The sequence below is a fragment of the Schistocerca serialis genome, chromosome 1 (genome assembly GCF_023864345.2).
Source record: "Schistocerca serialis cubense isolate TAMUIC-IGC-003099 chromosome 1, iqSchSeri2.2, whole genome shotgun sequence".
NCBI lineage: Eukaryota > Metazoa > Arthropoda > Insecta > Orthoptera > Acrididae > Schistocerca > Schistocerca serialis.
In genome coordinates, this window is record NC_064638.1 from 570,216,293 (window position 1) to 570,239,371 (window position 23,079).

General features: G+C 43.2%; 1 protein-coding gene across 1 annotated transcript in view; it reads right to left on the minus strand.

Annotated features, from left to right (window-relative positions):
• LOC126476194 (CAD protein) overlaps nt 1–23,079 on the minus strand; it is a 554,755-nt gene that overhangs the window by 105,121 nt on the left and 426,555 nt on the right. The window contains exon 20 of the mRNA XM_050103525.1: nt 16,495–16,731. Within this exon, the coding sequence (XP_049959482.1) occupies nt 16,495–16,731 (237 nt within the window). The remainder of the gene's footprint in view (nt 1–16,494; nt 16,732–23,079) is intronic.

Consider the following 23,079-nt stretch of genomic DNA (forward strand, 5'->3'; position numbering starts at 1 on the left):
GGCTACCGTGGCCGGCTTCAATTGTGGGACCTCCGCTACATCTATGGAATCCCGACGATTACGTCGTACGTCGAAGTACTGATTACAACACATACAATACACTATGTGATCAAAAGTATCTGGACACCTGGCTGAAAATGACTTACAAGTTCGTAGCGCCCTCCATCGGTAATGCTGTAATTCAATATGGTGTTGGCCCACCCTTATCCTTGAATGACATCTTCCACTCTCGTAGGCATACGTTCTATCAGGTGCTGGAAGGTTTCTTGGGGAATGGCAGCCCATTATTCACGGAGTGCTGCACTGAGGGGAGGTATCGATATCAGTCGGTGAGGCCTGGCACGAAGTCGGCGTTCCAAAACATCCCAAAGGTAATCTATAGGATTCAGGTCAGGACACTGAGCACACGAGTCCATTCAGGCATGTTATCGTCGCGTAACCACTCCGCCACATGCCGTGCTTTATGAACAGGTGCTCAATCGTGTTGAAAAATGCAATCGCCATCCCCGAATTGGTCTTCAACAGTGCGAAGCAAGAGGGTGCTTAAAACATCAATGTGTGCCTGTGCTGTGATAGTGCCACGCAAAAAACAACTAGTGCAAGCCCCCTCCGTCAAAAACACGACCACATCGTAACACCACCGCCTCCGAATGTTACTGTTGATGCTACACACGCTGGCAGATGACGTTCATCGGGCATTCGCCATACCCACACCCAGCCATCAGATCGCCACACTGTGACCGTGATTCGTCACTTCACACAACGTTTTTCCACTGTTCAATCGTCCAATGTTTACTCTCCTTACACCAAGTGAGGCGTCGTTTGGCATTTACCGGCGCGATGTGTGGCTCATGAGCAGCCGCTCGACCATGAAATCCAAGTTTTCTCACCTCCCGCCTAACTTTCATAGTACTTGCAGTGGACCCTGATCCTGATGCAGCCGGAAATTCCTGTGTTATGGTCTGGATAGGTGTCTGCCTATTACACATTACGAATCTCTTCAAATGTAGGCGTTCTCTGTCAGTCAGCAGACGACGTCGGCCTGTACACTTTTGTGCTGTACATGTCCCTTCACGTTTCCACTTGACTATCACATCGGAAACAGTGGACCTAGGGATGTTTAGGTGTGTGAAATCTCGCGTACAGACGTATGACACAAGTGACACCCGATCACCTGACCACGTTCGAAGACCGTGAGTTCCGCAGAGCTCCCCATTCTGCTCTCTCACGATGTCTAATGGCTATTGAGGTCGCTGATATGCAGTGCCTGGCAGTAGGTGGCAGTACAATGCACCTAATATGAAAAACATATGCTTCTGGCCGTGTCGGTATACTTTTGTTCACATGGAGTAGGCATGCGGAGGATTATCCAATGCAAGAAGGCTAATCTAGATGTGCAGTTGTATGAATGGTACTCCCAGCTTAGTGGGTCTTAGGCGAGTATTCCCTCACTATTTTTGTTAAGCTAGAAATTATACAGTAGAAATTATACAGTACGTTATTTTTTACTTTCGTTCTTTGCTGATGTAGCCATTGCAGGGGTCCTGCTTATAGACGTTTCAGGACAAATCCGATACCGGAACGCTACGAAGAATGCAGAGAGCTATCAAACGCGGTAAAGTAATGCGTGCGGAATGGCGAGATCAGGCGCTCTCGTTCATTTGTGTGCAGCGACACGGAACCCGCCTAGACAGAGCTGTTAAGACAAAATCAGCAACCGTAGTTCAGACCTCGTCTGATGAACTGAACTAATTTTTCTCAGCATCAGTCAATTCCCATGTTGGACAGAACTATCTAATACTCAGACCACGTAACTGATCACGACACCTTCTACTTAAAACACGTAACAAATATGGTGAAAGAAGCAGTAATGAGAATCTCCAGTAAAACGACAGGCAACGACGGCAGCAATGTAACCGTGATTCTCTCGTGAATGGAACACATCCCAGTCCAGGAGTATAGTTCGATCTATGCCTAAGATCGAAAATCGACTACCAACTTATGATTATAGAACAATTAGCATCCTCTATGGTGAGAGCGCAGGGATATGTATTTTTCACAATCATATTGCTGAATACTTACACAAATTCATCTTGTATGACAAATATCAGTCCGGCCTTCGTAAACACCATAATAGAAACACAGCATTAATCAATGTAACTGATGACTTGAAATATGCCATGGACAACAGTGTTGCCACAATATTTACGCTCTTAGACTTCAGCAAAGGGTCTAATACCGGAAACTTTGACATACTGCTCAGAAAATTCGACAGCTGAGATTTTCAGGTAGTGCACTGCACTGTTGTGTTCTGATAGCTACTTGAAAATGCTATAGCAGTGTGTTGTCTGTACGAATGAAAAGCCGTCCTTGAACCATGCTCCGTCAGGTGCGCCCGGTGTGTTTCCTTGTATGTCAACAACATATCGTCGGTATTTTCCTCCTGTAAATGCCATATCTATGCCGACGACCTCTAGCTCTAGCTTTACGTAAGCGCCAGACCTGAAGATATCAATACGCCGATCGTCCTGACGGATGATGATCTGTCGTTAGGGATAACATGGACGCGAAACCTGGGAATTAAACTAAATGCGAAAAAGTCTCTAGTAATTTTAGTATCCCATCGGAATTTGTAAGTTCAGAATTCTGTGAACAAATGTCTCCTGTTCTTCTGACGATATTCCAGTACCATATCAGAAAACAGCGAGGTACTCTGGACGAGCATCTCAAATTGAGTAGAAAATACTGTAGCCATATGCAGAAAGACTTAAGATCGCTCCTATGCCCTCAAAGTTTCAGAACATATTTCATATTTCAGTAAGATGCGAAACTTCTGCAATCACACTTACTACCGTACCTCCACTACTGCGATGTAACCCAACACGGCACGAGTATTAAAAAACACCAAAGGATTAGAAATAATCACGAAAGTTTGTGTGCGCTGCATTTGTAAGATTCGTCTATATGACCGCATCAGTGCTTCTTACGATCAGTCAGGGGTGCTTGCGGCCTGACAAGTCATTTAATTACTGCACGCTATGTATACTTCATCGACACATCGGTACCTCGGATCAGATGTTATGTACTTATCATACCATAATCGAAAAACACGGTCTCTATTACGGCAGCCGTGCTAATTCATAAAACAAAAGCATTCACGAACTACGCTCTTGCTATCCTCCTCTCGCATAAGCTGTCTGCACTCTGCGCACAATTTAATGCCCTATTAGTTTTAAGAAGAAGCTGCAAGACTTCCTTCTGTAATCCTCGTAAACGTGTCTCAAAAAATTACTGTATCTTGACAATTTTCCTCTTTGTAGAGCAGTGAAGTTAATGCTCTTATCTTCTCAGAGCTATGCTCCTTTCTCTCTTCCTCTCTGTTAAGTCATGCCACTTTCTCTTCCCTCATCTTCAGTAACTGCGCGTCATCACGTTCCTCTTCCCCTCTTCCAACCCATTCCTCACACCCACACCTGCTATTGCTTTTAGTTTTAAAAAATCTTTCCCTTTATTTGTATTAATTGTTGTACTTATCATGAAAGAATGAATTGTGTGTTTATTAGGTTCGTGTGTTATGTTCGTAGAGTTTTTACGCAAGTTTATAAACACAGCAAACACACATAACAAAGACTTCAGTCATCAATAATGTATTCTCTTTGACTGTTTACAACAGCAGAAGTTTTGTGGTTTTGAGACGAAGAACTCGTCGAGCCGAGTTCCGAACGTTTTTTCATCCGGGTAGGAAGTTCCTTGGAGGCTGTTCGATAAACAGCGGAAAAGGTGAAAATCTGAGGGTGCAAGATCAGCTGAACAATCCCAACTGCAGTATAGAGTTTTTCTCCATCTGGCAGAATGCCGGGTGTGGTGGGTGGAGGGGGGGGGGGGGGGAGGGGAGTCGTTATCGTGGAGTAGCATCGCTTCACGCAGTCTTCCTGGTCGTTGTCCTTGGACTTCGTCTGCAAGACGTCTCACTTATTGACGGTAAATTCAGCAGCGATGGTTACACCTCGGGCAAGCAATTCGCAGTACACCTCACCGTCACTGTTCTACCAGATGCATGGCATTCTGTTAGTGAACGCGCGCAGGCCTTTGTACGTGGAGTTGCTGCTTTGTTAGGGCTCAACAATTCCTTTCTTTTCCTTATGTCAGCATAAAGACTCCATTTCTCGTCAACAGCAACGATACACGTTAGGAGTTGTCCGTGTTGTTCACAAACAAGCAAAGATGGACATATGGCCACGCGCTGATTTTCGTGATTTTGGCTTAGAGCATACGGTATCTTTTCACCTAATTTTGGAATCCTCCCCATTGCATGCAAATCTTGCACGATGGTGCAAAGATCATAGTTCATCACATTTATCAATTCTAGAGAACAGTGACGTGAATCATTAATGCGTCTAAACGATCTTCTTCAAACCACGAAAGTCTTCCTGAATGTGGAGAGTCACTAATGTCAAAACGATCCACCTTAAAACGACAAAACCACTTTATTGCCGTGCTCTGTCCAATGGCATTATCCCCATACACGGCGCAAATTTTCTGGCTCCACCACTGCTGAATTCCAAGATAAGAGTATGTCGCAAATTTTCCGATTTCTCCACTTGGCACTATTTTGTAGCGTACGCAGCTCCACTCAGTATCTCTAAATGACAAAATTTGAACTCAAATAGCAACAGTGAACTACAAATAAAATGTGATAATCGATAAATAAACTCACAGCAACCGGAATACAGACATGCAAAACGAAAACGCTACGAATTTATGCACCAACCTGACACATTTAACTTACTACATGCTTATCGTAATTGATATATAAAAATGAATATTTTTTTTTCGTCTTCTTTCCATTCCTTTACCATCCATCTTATTGCGGGGAGTTGTGCGTACGACCATGAATGTTTCAGAGTGGTAGGAACTACCTACCACCCTTGGGAGTGGATATGGAAAGCTCAAATGGCTGGCTCTGAGCACTACGGGACTTAACATCTGAGGTCATCAGTCCCCTAGAACTTAGAACTACTTAAGCCTAACTAACCTAAGGACATCACACACATCCATGCCCGAGGCAAGATTCGAACCTGCGACCGTAGCGGTCGCGCGGTTCCAGACTGAAGCGCCTAGAACCGCTCGGTCACAGCGGCCGGCATATGGAAAGCGGCTGACATGCCAGCATTACGCAGGAACATCTGGAGAAACGTCGGCCAAATTCTGTACATATATGAAACATCGTTTGTTTAATTATGTGTATGATACTACGTGAGAGTAGTATAGCCACACTCTTCCTCGGGGTGAGAAGCCGTGAAACGCATAAGTATTTACCAACGATCGATATTACTCTGAAGCGCCAAAGAAACCTGTATAGGCACGCGTATTCAAACACAGAGACGTAAGCAACAGAATACGGCACTGCCGCCGGCAGCGCCTATACGAGACAAAACGTATCTGGCGCAGTTGATAGATCCGTTAATGCTGCTATTAAGATTTAACTGAGTTTGAACGTGGTGTTATAGTCGGCGCACGAGCGATGGGACACAGCGTCTCCGAGCGACGAAGTGGGGATTCTCCCGTACTACCATTTCATGAGGATCCGGTAAAACATCAAATCTCCGACATCGCTGCGGCGGGAAAAAGATCGTGTACGAACGAGACCAACGACGACTACAGTGAATCGTTCAACGTGACGGAAGTGCAACCCTTCCGCAAACTGCTGCAGATTTCAAAGCTGGACCATCAATAAGAGTCAGCGTGCGAGCCATTCAACGAAACATCATCGATATCGGTTTTCACAGCCGAACGCCCACTCGTGTACCCTTATTGACCGCACGACACGAAGCTTTACGCCTCGCCTGGGCCTGTCAACACTGACTGGAAACATATTGCCTGATCGGACGAGTCTAGTTTCAAACTGTATCGAGCGGACGGAAGTGTACGGGTATGGACACAACCTCATGAATCCATGGAATCTGCATGCCAGCAGGGAACTCTTCAGGTTGGTGGGGGCTCTGTAATGGTGTGGGGCGTGTGCATTCTGAGTGATATGAGACCTCTGATACGTCTAGATACGACTCTAACAGGTGACACGTACGTAAGCACTGTGTCTGATCACCTGCATCCATTCATGTCCATTGTGTATTCCGACAATTCCAACAGGTCACTGCGACATCGCTCCTGTGAACGGGAACACGTTATGCAGATCTTGGTGCCTCTCGCGTCCATCTAGAAAAGGTAATGATTTTACTATTTTATATTTCTAGTTTTTACTGAGATTAACGAGGGCGAAGTTGGCCTGATATATTCGACGGTGCCCTTTGGCTACACTGACTAAAGGATTTTTAAGAAATACCAAATTAAGGTATTTGCTCTTTCAATAGGTGATCTGTTTATACATGCTTATAGGTTATCCAAGTCTGCACAACGCGACCGCGATGCTTAAATAGATGTATTTGTTCTCTATTTTCTATTTAGATAACCTGAAGATGCATAAATAAGGCGAAACGCGTCGTTGAAAAATAAAACAAAAAACAAAATTGCAACCAAGACTGTTTTTAACCAACACTGTTAAGCACTGGTTTGCTGTTATGCCACATATGGACTGGAAAAATTTCTAATGAGGACTATGTATGACTTATCGTGAGAGACAGGCACATCGAAGGCTGCAGTGCACACGATTTTTCATAAACATAAAGGTCACTCAGAAGCAGGCTCCTTGTCAACTGCCAGAAGGAAATGTTTAGAAAATTCGATTGAGAAAATGTAAAAAGGCGGCCGCAATGGCCGAGCGGTTCTGGGCGCTTCAGCCTCGACCGCGCGACCGCCAAGGTCGCAGGTTCGAATCCTGCCTCGGGCATGGGTGTGTGTGACGTCCTTAGGTTAGTTAGGTTTAAGTAGTTCTAAGTTCTAGGGGACTAATGACCATAGCAGTTGAGTCCCATAGTGCTCAGAGCCATTTGAAAGAAAATCACGTTAATGCCTCACTGCCAGAATTCACCTGTTTTATGGCCAAATGAATCCTTCCGAAACCATTTTCTTGAATTACTAACATAAGAATGGAAAAAAGAACACTATGAGAAACTATATTGCTAAACCATAGTATGGACTGTAATTAGGCGCTGCATCCTAGCCTGCATGCAACATGCTTCTCTAACCAATGAATTCAGTCTTGCTCAAATGACGGAGTGCAACGAGAAAGAGCTTTTCTCGATAAGGTTTCGCAGCCCACTCAAAAACATTCGAATAATTAGCAGAGATGCAGAGTTCTTTTTGATTTCACGGCAGGGTGCCAGAGGAGATCTAATCCACGGCCCACGCTGGCTCTTCATATGTCTGGATACACTAGCAGCATCTGCCTAAAGGGAGCTACGGAAAGCTACAACGTGGACGGCCAGATAAGGACCTGAGCTTAGCTTCTTATGGATGGAATGGTTGTGCGACGACTTCGAGCACTGTGTAACGCCGCTCTGTCGAAAGACAAAATACAGGCTGAATCCGAGCTCCTCCAAAGAAATTTCGGAAGTCTTTCAGAGTTATTTTCTGACTATTTTGGTATAACGGACACGTGATCTCCAGAGCTTTGGTGAACAGTAATGATTTAGTTACGATTCATGCGATTTTTCACTGCAGGTCCCTTTTTATGCGAAAGAAGTCTGTAATATCCAACGATTCTAACACACAAGGATCCAGTTTGTCGTAGGCGCTTACGTACGACGGGATTTCCGAAAGTAAGTTACACATGTCGTCCCACGCTAAGACTACTGCACAACGAGAGTGGCGCACTGTCAGAAGAAAGTACGTGTTATGGCTTTCCTGAGGACACAGTTCTCCTGAGGTACGGATGAGAGGTGCACCACGCGTGCGAATGAAGTGTCGCAGCAGATGCAAACACACTACAAAGTCGGAGTACGCAGAACAGCACGATTCTTGTGGGCAGAACACCAAACTGCACACAGATTTACAATTAAGTTCTGGCGGTGCATAGACCAAATGCAACGTCGTCTCCATCCGTGATGATAAGATGCCAACAACTTGATTAAGGTCGCAAAGATGTGAATGATCCTCATCGGGAAGTAACCTCATCTATATCTCACAACATGATGTCCAGGCTATCGAGGAACTGATTCGCAGAAATCACATATTTTACGATTGTACGACGATGAGAACGTTCATACAGCATTTCTAGAATGGCTCCACGACCAAGGAGTGGATTTACGTCGTCGAGGAACTGGACAACTGATAGAATGTTCCGATCCTCGTTTACAGAGACAGACAGGTACACGTGTCAGCTTGAAGTATAGCGCAGCATTAAATAAAAGTTATTGGGCCTGCTTTAATGTTGTGTAACTTAGTTTTTGAAGTCCACTCGTAAAAATTTAAAAATAGTGCTATGTGGTTGCCATCGCAGCGGGAACATACCAGCTCCTGTATTACACTCTGTGAACCTATACTCGACGACGACGATGATGATAGCTTGTGGGGCACCCAACATCGTGGTCATCAGTGCCCGTGGAAGTTCCCACCCTTTCTATTTCCAGTCTCGCCACGTCTCGAATGATGAAGACAACACAAACACCGAGCACCGAGCAGAGATAATCCCCCGACCCGGCCGGGAATCGAGCACGGGACCCCGTGATCAAGGGGAGATAGTGCCACAGACATGATACGTGAATTGGAATCGCAATCATTAAAACAAAGGCGTTTTTCGTTGCGACGGGATCTTCTCATGAAATTTCATTCACCTGTTTTCTCCTCTGACTGCGAAAACATTCTGGTGGCATCTACTTACATAGGGAGAAATGATCATCTCGACAAAATAAGAGAAATCAGGGCTCTACAGAAAAATTTAAGTGCTTGTTTTTTCCCGCGCGCCTTTCGAGAGTGGAACGGCAGAGAGTGCTTGAAAGTGGTGCATTGAACCCTATGGCAGACAACTGAATAGCAGACTAATCACGTAGATGGTGATGGACAGAAAATGCAAGACTGTAAACTTTGGCGGTCGATGGATGAATGTATGACGTTGCAGCGCAGTTTCACCGTGCTGCTTACACGTGTGGTAAACTGGGATCATGTAGATACCAGGGCACAGAGTCTTTTTGAATTTCATTCCGTGTACTCACTTGAACAGTAACTATGCCTCGCACACAGGCGCGTGAAATTATACGCACATGTCAACATTTGAGACTGGACATTACTTGGGCTGAAAAAAGCCGGCTGGGATAATCGGCGAGTTGCTCGACATTTGAATAGGAACGATGGCACTATTCGACAAATTGGCAGGAATGGGTGAACGATGGCCGAACACAGCGTCAAGAAGTAAGCAGTCAACGGAGAGAGCCCCGGTTCATCATTACTATCGATCCGACGCACAACGTGTGCTTCAGTAACCACAAGGACCATCATGCTTTAGATACTATATCACACGAAAAACCCCTCGCAATAGCGACATATTTCGAATAACATGTATTACCAAGGGATAGAAGGGTGAAGTGCTTCACGTCTACCCAAAAATATATATAAAACGAAATTTGTTAACTGTTGTTGATTTATAATTAAAAACATACTTTTAAGAACGTACTGATACAAAAGTAGAATCCAGAACTTGAAAATGTTTTCAGCACGCTCTTAGCAATACCAACGCGATTTCAGTAACGCGTACTGCCAAGAAGAGGCAGGGAGTACTTTTTGACCACTACAAAAATTTAAAAAATGCATATTTCGCTAAGTATTGTTGACTTTTACTCACAACATACTCTTTTAAAGAGACACTGATGTGTAAGTAGGGTCCTGGACATGAAAATATTGAATATGATAGTCATTGTGAAAGTCAAATGTAATACAGAGACATTTATGGGTAAACGTTTAACTGCAAAATTAAAAACATTTATGGAATCTGGTAGAATACTTGATTAAAAACGAATGTCTTTTTTTAAATCTTAAAATATGAAGTACCTGAATACACTAAAGGTATTCCAAAGGTGGGCACAACGTATCCTTCTCTCTCCTCCCCCCCCCCCCTTCAAGTCTCCTTGGTATTTCGAGGGTTAATTCCCGGAACATGCCGTGCGGGCAATAAAGAAAGAAAAAGCTCGAGTGGCACCTGCAATCGTGTTTGTATAACATACGAAACCTATTATCACCAAACGTAACATTGCAAAACTTGGCGGCTATGTTTCTAAATTATTGTCTTCAAATATGGGACGTCTTGCCCTGTCTATGTTGTATATATGGCGTTGAGACTCCAGTATGACAGAATCATTTTTGTTGCCACACGGTTCGAATGGTGCCCGCTACCCAGTGTTCATTCGAGATGTGCTGTCACACAATGGCGCCTCATTCCCCTGAACAACAGTTACTCTCATCGCTAGATTAGAAAGGGAGTTCTTGTCCAGTGGCAAGCACGATGTCCAGATATCACTCCTTTTGATTTTTCTTATGCCGTTACGTTTGTGTATGAAATTCCAATAGAAATTCACGAGGAACTGGTTGATCGGGTTCTTGTTGCTGCTTTATAGTACAGGATACAATGGTTGAGAAAGTGCGGCAAAATTTTATTCGTTGTGGTAACGCTTGAAAAGAGATGACGAGTCGTCATTTCTAACAAACGGAACGTTTTGAAGTTGCTGTGAGGTGTACATTACGCACGTTAATAAAAAGCTCAAGATTTATTTCCGATTACTGGTTCATTATCGCACAGTAGTGTTTAGGATTTTCAACCATTTGTGCAATTTCGACCCTAAAGGTTTACTTCCATATGTAAGGGACCACTCTTGATCTATTTACTACGCTTTCCTGCCTTACAGCCCTTGCCACACAAGAAAGTGAGTGATCTGGTCTTGAGTGATCGACTATACCATGCTCATTAACACCTGGTACATAAACTGGGAATAAGGGTCGCAACCGTGAGATAGGACAGTCCCATGCCTATTTGCTTATTAACATCGCAATTCCGAGTGAAGCGTATAATCGACAACCAAACGGAACGGAATACATATCGCAGACCTGGACACTTCATGTGTATAGCCTAGCTGCTAGGGGCAACGTGCTCATGTCACGTACTTTGTTGCATTTGCGAAGTTCTTTGAGGAGTATCTATTGCATTTGCGTCTATAAAATAGGATAGCATGTTATGCGCTGCGTCTCTAAAGGAAATAGTGTGTGTATGAACCAAAGTTACAACAGTATCAGAACTTAGTTTATAGGACAACATTTTACTTCTGCATAAAAACGAAAGTTAAAAAAAATTGTATTAGCGTATCGTTCCGGTATGCAGTGTTTTTCAGGAACCGTTCAGAAAAGAAATTGTTGCTTGATACTGTATAGGCTGTCTTTTCGTTATTGGGTATAATTATACAGATTCATATGAAGATTTTGTAACGTCATATTTTAAAAATAACACTCCTCCCTCCGTCATGTCTTATCACGGTGGCGCCTATTATTCTACCCCCTCCCCCCCACCCCTTTTTTGTAAAACGTACAGAACTCTGAGATGACATGTAATAAAATGGAAATTGCTGCTACAGTAGTATAACGATATATTTATTGTAATCTATCAATTTCGCCTAGATTGCCATCTTGAGACTATCTGCGAAAATTATGTAACATTTTTATTTTATTATAATGTTGGTTAATGATATTTTCCGATATACAAATGTGGTACCTACCTCAGTGGTTGCTGTCTCCCTGTATTGTTTTATAACGTGGTGTAGGTTTAGGACTCCTATGCTAAAACTCGTTTGCTGTTTGCTTCTGTTGTCAATGGTCCTTTCTTGTAATTTTTATAATTTGACAGCTTATAGAATAAGTCCTAAACCTACACCATTTTATAATACAACAGAAGGTGACAGCGACCACTGATGATACATGGACCTAAGTACCAAACTTGTATATCGGGAAATTTGATTAACCAATATTACAATAAAGAAAATGTTGTGTAACTTTCGGAGGTGGTCTGAAGATGGCAGTCTAGCCGAAATTGATTCATCACAATAAATACGTCATTACACTACTACAGCAGAAATCAGTTTTACTACATGTCTCTAAGAGGTACCGACTACGCTGCGGGCCCATTTGATTATAAATGTAAAGAACGACGTCACTGTTAATGTTCATTTACAGTCCAATTATTTTTAAATTTATAATTTTATACACTTTTATTCCTAGGGAAAATAGCTGCGTGATTATTTTCTAATGCACCATGCTTATAGAATTTTTCAGGCTTTAACTTTCATTTTGATTGTAGAGCGAATGATAGTCATGATCTTCATCAGAATTTATTAACAGAATATTGTATAGTCTTCTGTTTGGATAATCATTTCTGAAAAATTAATGAAATAATTGTTAGCGAAATTCTAAGAGCTTACATTAATGCTAATGGAAAGTATTCACTATACATCATCTCTCACTGTAAACCTGGAAATGAAGGGAAGGGATGAAATTCTGTAGTAAATGGTAGCTGCAAACTAACAGAAAGAATACAACTCGGTGAACCCTTACAAGAAGAACGAAGTGTTTTCGCTCTGACCTCGAGTTCTGCAGACACAGGCCGATGTTGAATGTGAAACCGGAGACCTTGTTTTCTTTTCTCTGCTCTTAATTACAGCCCTATCGCTTCTATTTTAATTAATAATTTGTGCTGTATTATCAACTTACGAGGAGCAAATAAAATCTGTTTTTTATCCTACATTGTATTAGGTTCAGTATACAGTAGCTGCCATAAACAGTAAGAGATTTTCAAATTTTTAATGTAATTTAAGCTGTCTGAAACTTATTAATTACAGTGATATATTTAATTTAATTTCTAAAGGTGGCAGGGGTAAAATACAGGGAGTGAAAGGCTATTTACAATTTGTACAGAAACCAGATGGCAGTTATAAGAGTCAAGGGGCATGAAAGGGAAGCAGCGGTTGGGAAGGAAGTGAGAGTTATAGCCTCTCTCCGATGTTATTCAATCTGTATTATGAGCAAGCAGTAAAGGAAACAAAAGAAAAATTTGGAGTAGGTATTAAAATACATGGAGAAGAATTAAAAACTTTGAGGTTCGCCGATGACATTGTAATTCTGTCAGAGACAGCAAAGGACTTGGAAGAGCAGTTGAACGGAATGGACAGTGTTGGAAGGAGTGTATAAGATGAACATCAACAAAAGCAAAACGAGGATAATGGAATGTAGTCGAATTAAGTCTGGTGATTATGAGGGAATTAGATTAAGGAAATGAGACACTTAAAGTAGTAAAGGAGTTTTGCTATTTGGGGAGCAAAATAACTGATGATGGTCGAAGTAGAGAGGATATAAAATGTAGACTGGCAATGGCGAGGAAAGCGTTTCTGAAGAAGAGAAGTTTGTTAACATTGAGTATAGATTTAAGTGTCAGGAAGTCATTTCTGAAAGTATTTGTATGGAGCGTAGCCATGTATGGAAGTGAAACGTGGACGATAAATAGTTTAGACAAGAAGAGAATAGAAGCTTTCGAAATGTGGTGCTATAGAAGAATGCTGAAGATTAGATGGGTAGATCACATAACTAATGAGGAGGTATAGAATTGGGGAGAAGAGGAGTTTGTGGCACAACTTGACTAGAAGAAGGGGCCGGTTGGTAGGACATGTTTTGAGGCATCAAGGGATCATAAATTCAGCATTGGAGGGCAGCATGGAGGGTAAAAATTGTAGAGGGAGACCAAGAGATGAATACACTAAGCAGATTCAGAAGGATGTAGGTTGCAGTAAGTACTGGGAGATGAAGCTTGCACAGGATAGAGTAGCATGGAGAGCTGCCTGAAACCAGTCTCAGGACTGAAGACCACAACGACAACGACAACATTTAATTTGTTGCATGCAATACTTTTGATCAATGTAGTTCATATAAGCAACATTTTTCAATAATGATTAATTTTTATTAAATTCTACGAAACTATAAAACTTGCTAAACCTGCATACGAAAATGGTGGGTTTTACGGGAGGGTGGGAAGGAAGAGGAGCTTTGACAGTTCTTTAGAGGGTCACCTTGGTACGACTCTGGTTCTACGATCCACAGCTGAAGAAAATACAGTGACGGAAAAAATCGCGACACCAAGGAGGAGTTACGTGACATATACAAAACCTGATAGGCGCGTTCTCTATCTAAATGATTACGTCTGTTCAAATTTCGTTCCAGTCGTGTAGAAGTGGCGCTAGTAGCGCCATTATGAGGATGCAAATCAGGTTTGCTTTACACACACGCTGTAATGGTCGTAAGCGTTTGTTACCTTTGAGATACGGCGTGCTGAGTTCCTAGTCAAGAATGCTTTTAAGGCAAGAAAGAAGTCATTATCAAAACCTCGCGAGTTTGAACGAGATAGTGTAATAAGGCTTCGAGAAGCTTGATGTTCCTTCTGCGATACTGCTTGGCGGGAATGTAGCCGCCGTCGTTGATTGCTGGCAGTGGTGGTCACGAGCATATACAGTCACAAGAAGACCGAGCTCTGGACGGCCACGTGGCACTACCGGGAGGGAAGATGATTGTGATCAGCCGTTGTGGGCGAGCGGTTCTAGGCGCCTCAGTTTGGAACCACGCTGCTGCTACTGTCGCAGGCTCGAATTCTGCCTCGGGCATGGATGTGTGCGCTGTGCTTAGGTTAGTTAGGTTTAAGTAGTTTTGAGTCTAGGGGACTGATGACCTCAGATGTTAAGTCCCATAGTGCTCAGAGCCATCTGAACCATTTTTGATCAGTGTATTGATGTGGTGCATCATACTGTGTTTCCAGCAGCAAGTTGAGCAACGGTTGGCAACGCAGTGACAACGAAGTCTTACAAATCTGTTTTTTTTTCAAGGGCAGCTCCGAGACATACGCCCTGTAGCACGCATTGCACTGACCCCAAACCACCGCCATTTGGTACTTCAGTGGTGTCAAGAGAGATCCCATTGGAGGGCAGGGTGGAGAACTGTTGTGTTTTCTGATGAAAATAGGTTCCACCCCGGTGCCAGTGATGCCTGTGTGCTGGTTACGAGGAGGCCAGTTGAGGATCGCCAACCAACCTGCCAGTATGCTAGACACACTGGCTCTGCACCTGGAGTTATGGTTATTGTATGTCACTCTGGTGTTTCCACCTGTTGTGCTGCCATTCATGAACATAATTCCAGGGTTATTTTCCAACACGATAACGCACGCCCACACACTTCTGTTGTAAACCAACATGCTCTACAGAGTGTCGATATGTTGCCTTGGCCTGCTTGATCACTGGATCTGGCTAATTAAACCTTTCGTGAGCCGTGGGAAACATGCTTCCCGCTACAATGAACTCACTCGTAGTCCCGTGGGATTCACAGTTCCCATCTCTGTACGGTGCTACCACCTAGTGAACGGTGTAGGGTACTACTTCCAATCGGAAGTTCCCGCAGTTTTTGCTGTACCTTCGCGCAGAGGCATTGTATAGCTGAGTGTTGCTCTGTAGAGGAGCCTTTCAGTGCTGTTTGCGTGACATTTTGTGATTTTTTCCTCAAAGCTGTAGTATAAGGTAAATACTTTATTTTGCCCAAATTTATGAAGGAAAACGTAAAATTGGAACGAGGAGAATTCCAGTTTGAAACAAAAGGAACCATTTGTGCAGCAAAAGGGATGGATAACCGTCCAGTCACTTTCCTGCCCTCAATTCATGACCCATGAGAAACAGCCACAGTGAAAAGGAAAAACATGGATGGTACCAGTACAGAGATTTCTTGTCCTGAAGTTGTGGCAGAATACAACAAAATTATGGGTGGTGTCGATAAGTTTGATCAATTACGAGAAAGGTATGCCATTGGCAGACGTTCTGTAAAATGGTGGCACAGAATATTTTATTTACTGGTGGACGTTGCTGCAGTGAACAGTTTTATCCTGTGGAAAATAAGTAAAAGAGAAAGTGGACAGCATGATCAGCTCACATACAGGATCCATCTAGCCAGAAAATTGTTTGCTGGCTTCTCATCCCACAAAAGGCGTGGACAAAAACCTGTCTTTCTGTCAAAAAGGGGTAAAGTACCTGAGGATTTTCGTCATGTGGCTGTAGGGGAGCATCAACCCATTTTGAGAGAAACCTACTGGACGTGCCGTCATTGTAGTACTAATGCTGCGGAAAAGAGCACTCGCTGTATTTGTACATATTGTCAAATACCACTTTGCATAGACCCTTGTTTCAGAAAATTCCATGGCAAGTAATTGTGAACAATCCTTGTTACAAGGGAAGTAAATTTATCAAATAAATATGACATATATTGAAAAAGTTGTTTTTGTCATTTAACTCCAAGGAAGGGCAATGGGAAGAATACTTCCCACCTTGTTGTGTGACCTCACTTTCACAGTTGGAGCAAATTTGATATTTTGTATGACAAATATACCTATCTGTTAACTACTAACTGCTCTCCACTCATTAAAAAAACCTGCTCAATAATTTTGCCCACGAAAGGGTTAAGCACAATGGGACTTCATGTTATTGGCCGTGGTACTCTAATGGTGGACGGCAGTTCTGGAGAGGGCGTGCGCGCGCTCACCTCGACCAGCAGCTTGGCGCACTTGACGTCGGTGACGAGCGGCACCGAGTAGTCGACGGCGAGCCGGCGCGTGCGGTAGCCGTGCGTCATGAAGGAGGAGACGCGGCGCGCGCCGCCGTTGCGCATCGGCAGGTTGATCACCAGGTCGAAGTGCTTGCGCGCCAGGAAGTCCGACAGCCGGTTCAGCTCGCCGCCCGACGAGTCTATGTCCTCGAACGTCCACTGCACCATCTCCACCTGCGGCAGACAACAGACGTCACGTGCTTGAGAAGATGTACACTGCACTCGATCTGTATTGTGCGGCAGAGTAAAACGTACAAGGTCGGTTGGTTGGTTGGTTTGGGGAAGGAGACCAGAAGCGTGGTCATCGGTCTCATCGGATTAGGGAACGATGGGGAAGGAAGTCGGCCGTGCCCTTTCAAAGGAACCATCCCGGCATTTGCCTGGAGTGATTTAGCGAAATCACGAAAAACCTAAATCAGGATGGCCGGACGCGGGATTGAACCGTCGTCCTCCCGAATGAAAACGTACAAGAATCGACGAAATGGGAAAAGAATCGCCAAAGCGTCGATTCCTCAGTTACGGTCTCGAGTCCGTTAATGCTACGGTTTGACATCAGCTTTCATCCAAATAGAAGTAACATGTCTCAAAGGACATATCGCCTCTTTCTTGCTAACCGTTTTTTTGCTGTTACTTTCATTTCAGTTCCCCTCAAGACGAGTGGGATCGCAATGGATAAAAAGCCTCTGGTCAGCCGAAGGTTACACATATTTAAAAGATGATTAAGATACATAGAGATAGACAAGAATAAATGATGTTTTAAAACATGCACTGGTGGACGTTATTTACCATTTTCATAGAAGTACAGGAGACAAATTTTTTACGGTTCGTACCTCAATCAGTAAAAATGGAACTGTCTTGTCTGTCTGTCTGTCTGTCCACCTGCTAAAAGTAATTTTTCTCAGGAACTGGTACATGTATCAAATTGAAATTTATGTCACATACTTCCCCCAATGAACCAAGGACCTTGCCATTGGTGGGGAGGCTTGCGTGCCTCGGCGATACAGACAGCCGTACCGTAGGTGCAACCACAACGGAGGGGTATCTGTTGAGAGGACAGAAAAACGTGTGGTTCCTGAAGAGGAGCAGCAGCCTTTTCAGTAGTTGCAGGGGCAACAGTCTGGATGATTGACTGATCTGGCCTTGTAACACTAACCAAAACGGCCTTGCTGTGCTGGTACTGCGAACGGCTGAAAGCAAGGGGAAACTAAAGCCGTAATTTTTCCCGAGGGCATGCAGCTTTACTGTATGGCATGGAGAGCTGCATCAAACCAGTCTCTGGACAGAGCAGAACAACAACAGCAGCAACAACAACAACAACAACGTCTATGGCCCTTGGCCGTATAATGAACGTTAGCTTTTAAGTCAGTTCAATCAAAAGGTACGGCCATTTAAGTCACATTTTGGTTCCTGCATACCCGCTCACCAAAACCTATGGGGTACTTCCCCTTGATATGGAATGATTAAATTTGGCGAGAAACAAGGTTTCACAATACAAGTAATGGGAAAAAACTCAGAAAATTGTTAATATGCAATTGTATTACACCAAAAGAATTTCTTTTGTCATTTGTTATCCGACTTCAAACTTCTAGTTAAATCACTCAATAGTTCTGCATTCAGTCAGACAGGGTCGCATCGGTAAAAGTCAAACATCAGGCAAGGAATGACTGTTGCTCATAAGACGCGTTTCGGAATTTATCAATCGTCAGATATCTAGGAAGTATTATTGCACATAGATATGGTGTTTCATGTTGTATGAGAAACCAACACTGCCAAATTAGTCTGCGAAAACCTTGGAGTCCCTGGATCGATATTTGACCGGTATCCGTGTCAACAACAGACAAAAATGGTCGATATTATCTATTCCCGAAATGGATGAACTGTCTATATACATAAATTAAATTTGTACGGGAACATTAATGCGCGAGTCCTACTAGCACCTGGCCAATTTTTGTTTAAACACATTGGTGGAAAATATTCGTATTGGTTTCTAAAATTCTACTGATGATTTTGTATTATAGTTAAAATATAGGCACCGATGATAATGTGAATGATGCGATGCTCTAATGGTGATGCTGGTGACACATGAAAATGATACTGCTAATGAAGAAGATGGAATGGTGAGTGGGGCTGTGTAGAACCGCATATAGGCACTAGAAGTCAGCAGTGTGGAGGAAGGGTGAAGGAGAAAATGGAAAGATGCTAGTGTTAGAACAGGGGGTATATCTCGAGACGGGTTTCGTCATTCGGGAGATGGAGCTGGTTGAAATTCCGACGGGAGTGGTTGATAGCGCACATATGTGTACTGAAGGTGGTACATGGATGTAGTGGCACAGCTGGGTACCTGGAATGGGGATTAGTGGGTTAGATATTGGGTGTCGGGACTGAATTTTGCTAGTAATGTATCGGATCCGAAGGTGGCCAAGGAAGAGAAGAATGTGTGGTGAATGAATGAGTTGGTACAGGATGGGATTTCGGGCCGGTAAGTGGATGTAGAAGGGGAGGCGCAGTGCATGAGGTTTGTAGAATTTAGGCGGAGATACAGGAAAATTTGGCATATTTGATAGTGTGGGTGAGCGATTTACAGATAAGTATCGTGGTAGAAGGCTGTAGGTCCCAGGTGCGGTCTGCCAGTAGCTTAAGTCAGTTTTGGGCTTTGTGTTGGATGGTAAGGAGGTGAACATTTCATCTTAGTCTCCTGTCAAGGATTAGTCCTAAATGCTTTAATGTGTTACTCAGAGGGATGGGTTGGTTGTTGATGGAAGGATGATAATTTTCTACCTTTTTGTAGATGCAGGGAAACTGAAGTTCCCAGCCACAGTTTCCGTCCGTATGTTCAGCCTGATCTCACGAACTATGTGGGAAATTTGATGCAGTTTTCACTAATAGGTAGACTGATTCGTGTGTATAATTTATAAGAACTTTGCGCAAATTAGCGAACTAAGATGAGTTGAAGTCCCTGAAAGTAATGCCGTTGCCATCTAGCAGTGAATGGCAGTTAGGCCGCCCAACTGCACCACCAGGCCGCCATAAGCTATAGCTATCGGTAGGCCGGCGCAAGCTACTTTAGACTTTCTCAGCGGATCAGGACGTATCAGATATTTAGTAGGGCGAACCAGGTGGTGCAGCAGCTTCCAGCTCCAATTACTGCCACGAGATGTCACTCAAAACACCATTTATAGCCGGCCGTTGTGACTGAGCGGTTCTAGGCGCTTCAGTCTGGAACCGCGCGACCGCTACGGTCGCAGGTTCGAATCCTGCCTCGGGTATGGATGTGTGTGATGTCCTTAGGTTAGTTAGGTTTAAGTAGTTCCAAGTTCTAGGGGACTGATGACGTCAGATGTTAAGTCCCATAGTGCTCAGAGCCATTTGAATGCCATTTATATGGGTAACAGATAACATTCATCCCTCCCGATAACTTTTCTGCTCTCGTTGCTTAAATCGTTGAAGTTATATGGAGGTGGTGATATTCAGTTACCTAACGTTGCTTCTGAACCTTAATCATAATTCTACGCCGTGAACTGTAAACAAAATTACCAATGTGCCAGACAAGTCATCTAGTTGTAGATACTTAGTGTTACACACGTAAAGCTGGGGAAGTTCGCTTGTTAATCTGTAACTGACACTATAAATTCTGATTTAAGCTACACCAGAAGGTTCAACACATGTCCATAAATGGCATCACATCTCACGGATTGACTGTTCAATTCAAATGATCTAAGTGTTTTAACTGATTGTGTACTAGTGAACTGTCCTAGGCCTCGCAAAGGTAGCAATAGCGCGCAGTTCCTAGTGAGATGACCCGATGTGTTGCAGTAATCAGTATGACAAGCAACAAGACACTGCATGTCGCAATAACGATGTGCATGGCACTTCGCTGCCAGCCTCGTCGTGGACAACTTCCAAATATGCCAAGTATTTACGCGACCCTGGGTAGAGCTACGGCTCTCCTTACAGCGTTAAAAACAATTTCCATACGTTAGTTAAATTTCATACATAGCATTACACTACCTAAAGTGCCACCAAACGTAAATAAAGTGCCACCAAACGTAAATAAAGTGCCACCAAACGTAAATAAAGTGCCACCAAACGTAAATAAAGTGCCACCAAACGTAAATAAAGTGCCACCAAACGTAAATAAAGTGCCACCAAACGTAAATAAAGTGCCACCAAACGTAAATAAAGTGCCACCAAACGTAAATAAAGTGCCACCAAACGTAAATAAAGTGCCACCAAACGTAAATAAAGTGCCACCAAACGTAAATAAAGTGCCACCAAACGTAAATAAAGTGCCACCAAACGTAAATAAAGTGCCACCAAACGTAAATAAAGTGCCACCAAACGTAAATAAAGTGCCACCAAACGTAAATAAAGTGCCACCAAACGTAAATAAAGTGCCACCAAACGTAAATAAAGTGCCACCAAACGTAAATAAAGTGCCACCAAACGTAAATAAAGTGCCACCAAACGTAAATAAAGTGCCACCAAACGTAAATAAAGTGCCACCAAACGTAAATAAAGTGCCACCAAACGCAAATAAAGTGCCACCAAACGTAAATAAAGTGCCACCAAACGTAAATAAAGTGCCACCAAACGTAAATAAAGTGCCACCAAACGTAAATAAAGTGCCACCAAACGTAAATAAAGTGCCACCAAAGGTAAATAAAGTGCCACCAAAGGTAAATAAAGTGCCACCAAAGGTAAATAAAGTGCCACCAAAGGTAAATAAAGTGCCACCAAAGGTAAATAAAGTGCCACCAAAGGTAAATAAAGTGCCACCAAAGGTAAATAAAGTGCCACCAAAGGTAAATAAAGTGCCACCAAAGGTAAATAAAGTGCCACCAAAGGTAAATAAAGTGCCACCAAAGGTAAATAAAGTGCCACCAAAGGTAAATAAAGTGCCACCAAAGGTAAATAAAGTGCCACCAAAGGTAAATAAAGTGCCACCAAAGGTAAATAAAGTGCCACCAAAGGTAAATAAAGTGCCACCAAAGGTAAATAAAGTGCCACCAAACGTAAAGTGCCACCAAACGTAAAGTGCCACCAAACGTAAAGTGCCACCAAACGTAAAGTGCCACCAAACGTAAAGTGCCACCAAATGTAAAGTGCCACCAAACGTAAAGTGCACCAAACGTAAAGTGCACCAAACGTAAAGTGGCCAGTGACTACAATTTTATTGCAAGCTTTTTAAACATTCGCTGTTTTCTACTTAATTTCCCATCTCACAATAAGTGTGCTAATAGCAAGAAGAAAAAGTTCATTATCGAGCTGTGATATGAAACTATAAAAGCAAAAAATCCATATGAGAAAGACTGTATGCATAAATCACCCTCCCTCACCCCAAAGAAGGAGTTTTTACTTCTCGTGTAAGAAATTAAAAGTTTTACTGAGAACCTAGCTACAGAGACAGGTGTAACATTGCTTCATCTGCATGAAACAATATTTTTTGGGCACACGAGATGACTTGAAATTTCCCTCGCCGTGTATCGTACGAAACTGTTGCATGGAGAGAGCAGCAATCCTTGTTGCGCCAGCATGAACGACAGAGATGTGTGTGGGCGCATCGCGTATCGTATCACTACAGTGAGAACCGCGCCGAAGTATTTACAGTCGGACGACTTGTCTGGAGTGGAGGTAATAAATTACACACCCAAAAACGTTCATCATGATCATCCTGTCAAATAGTGAAAACCGTGTGCGTGCGTGCGTGCGAGCGCGCGCGTGTCAAAAAAAAACAACTTTTTTTGAATATTTGTTTGAAAATTATCTAGTTGTGAAGAGAGAAAAGCGCTGCCAGTGCTAGAAACTCTGGTACCACTGCATAGAAAGTAGAGTTCGAAAGAAAGTGACTGAAAACGGCGGACCACAACCCAAAGCCAATATGCAGTGCCGAAGCCAATACTTTTACAGGCATAGTAAGTGCGCTCGTACAATGGCAGTGGCAGTTGACGGGACTGGGCAGAGAGATTGTAAGTGCATACTTTGTTGCTGGTGGAAGTGGTGGGGCGGAGGGGAGAGAGAGAGAGAGAGAGAGAGAGAGAGAGAGAGAGAGAGAGAGAGAGAGATATACAAGACATATCCAATATGGCGGCAGGGACCTATCTATAACTGGATAGTATCACCCCGACAACTACAAAATATTTTAAAGATTCTAATAGGTTTTTTATTATTTTCAACGAAGGACGTTTTCACGAAAATAATAAGAATTGGCAAACTACCCGGGAATTTGCTTACCTATCAACATTTTCCTTGCGAGCGACCATAGCATCCGATAAGTGTATATCCTCCACGAAATGAAAATGCCAAGGAAGTAAATTTAGTTCTGCTGTCAAACATCGGAGGATCGCGTCCAAATGTGTTGCTGTACAGCCTACAAATGTGTAAGTGTATACACTGAAAGGTGGGAGAGGGGGGGGGGGGGGAGATAGCGGGGCAGAATGTGTGTCGCCTGCCTGCTGTAATGGTCATCTTCGTGAAAACAACGGTTGTGTTCACAGTAACTGTCTGACATACGTCTGCAGGATG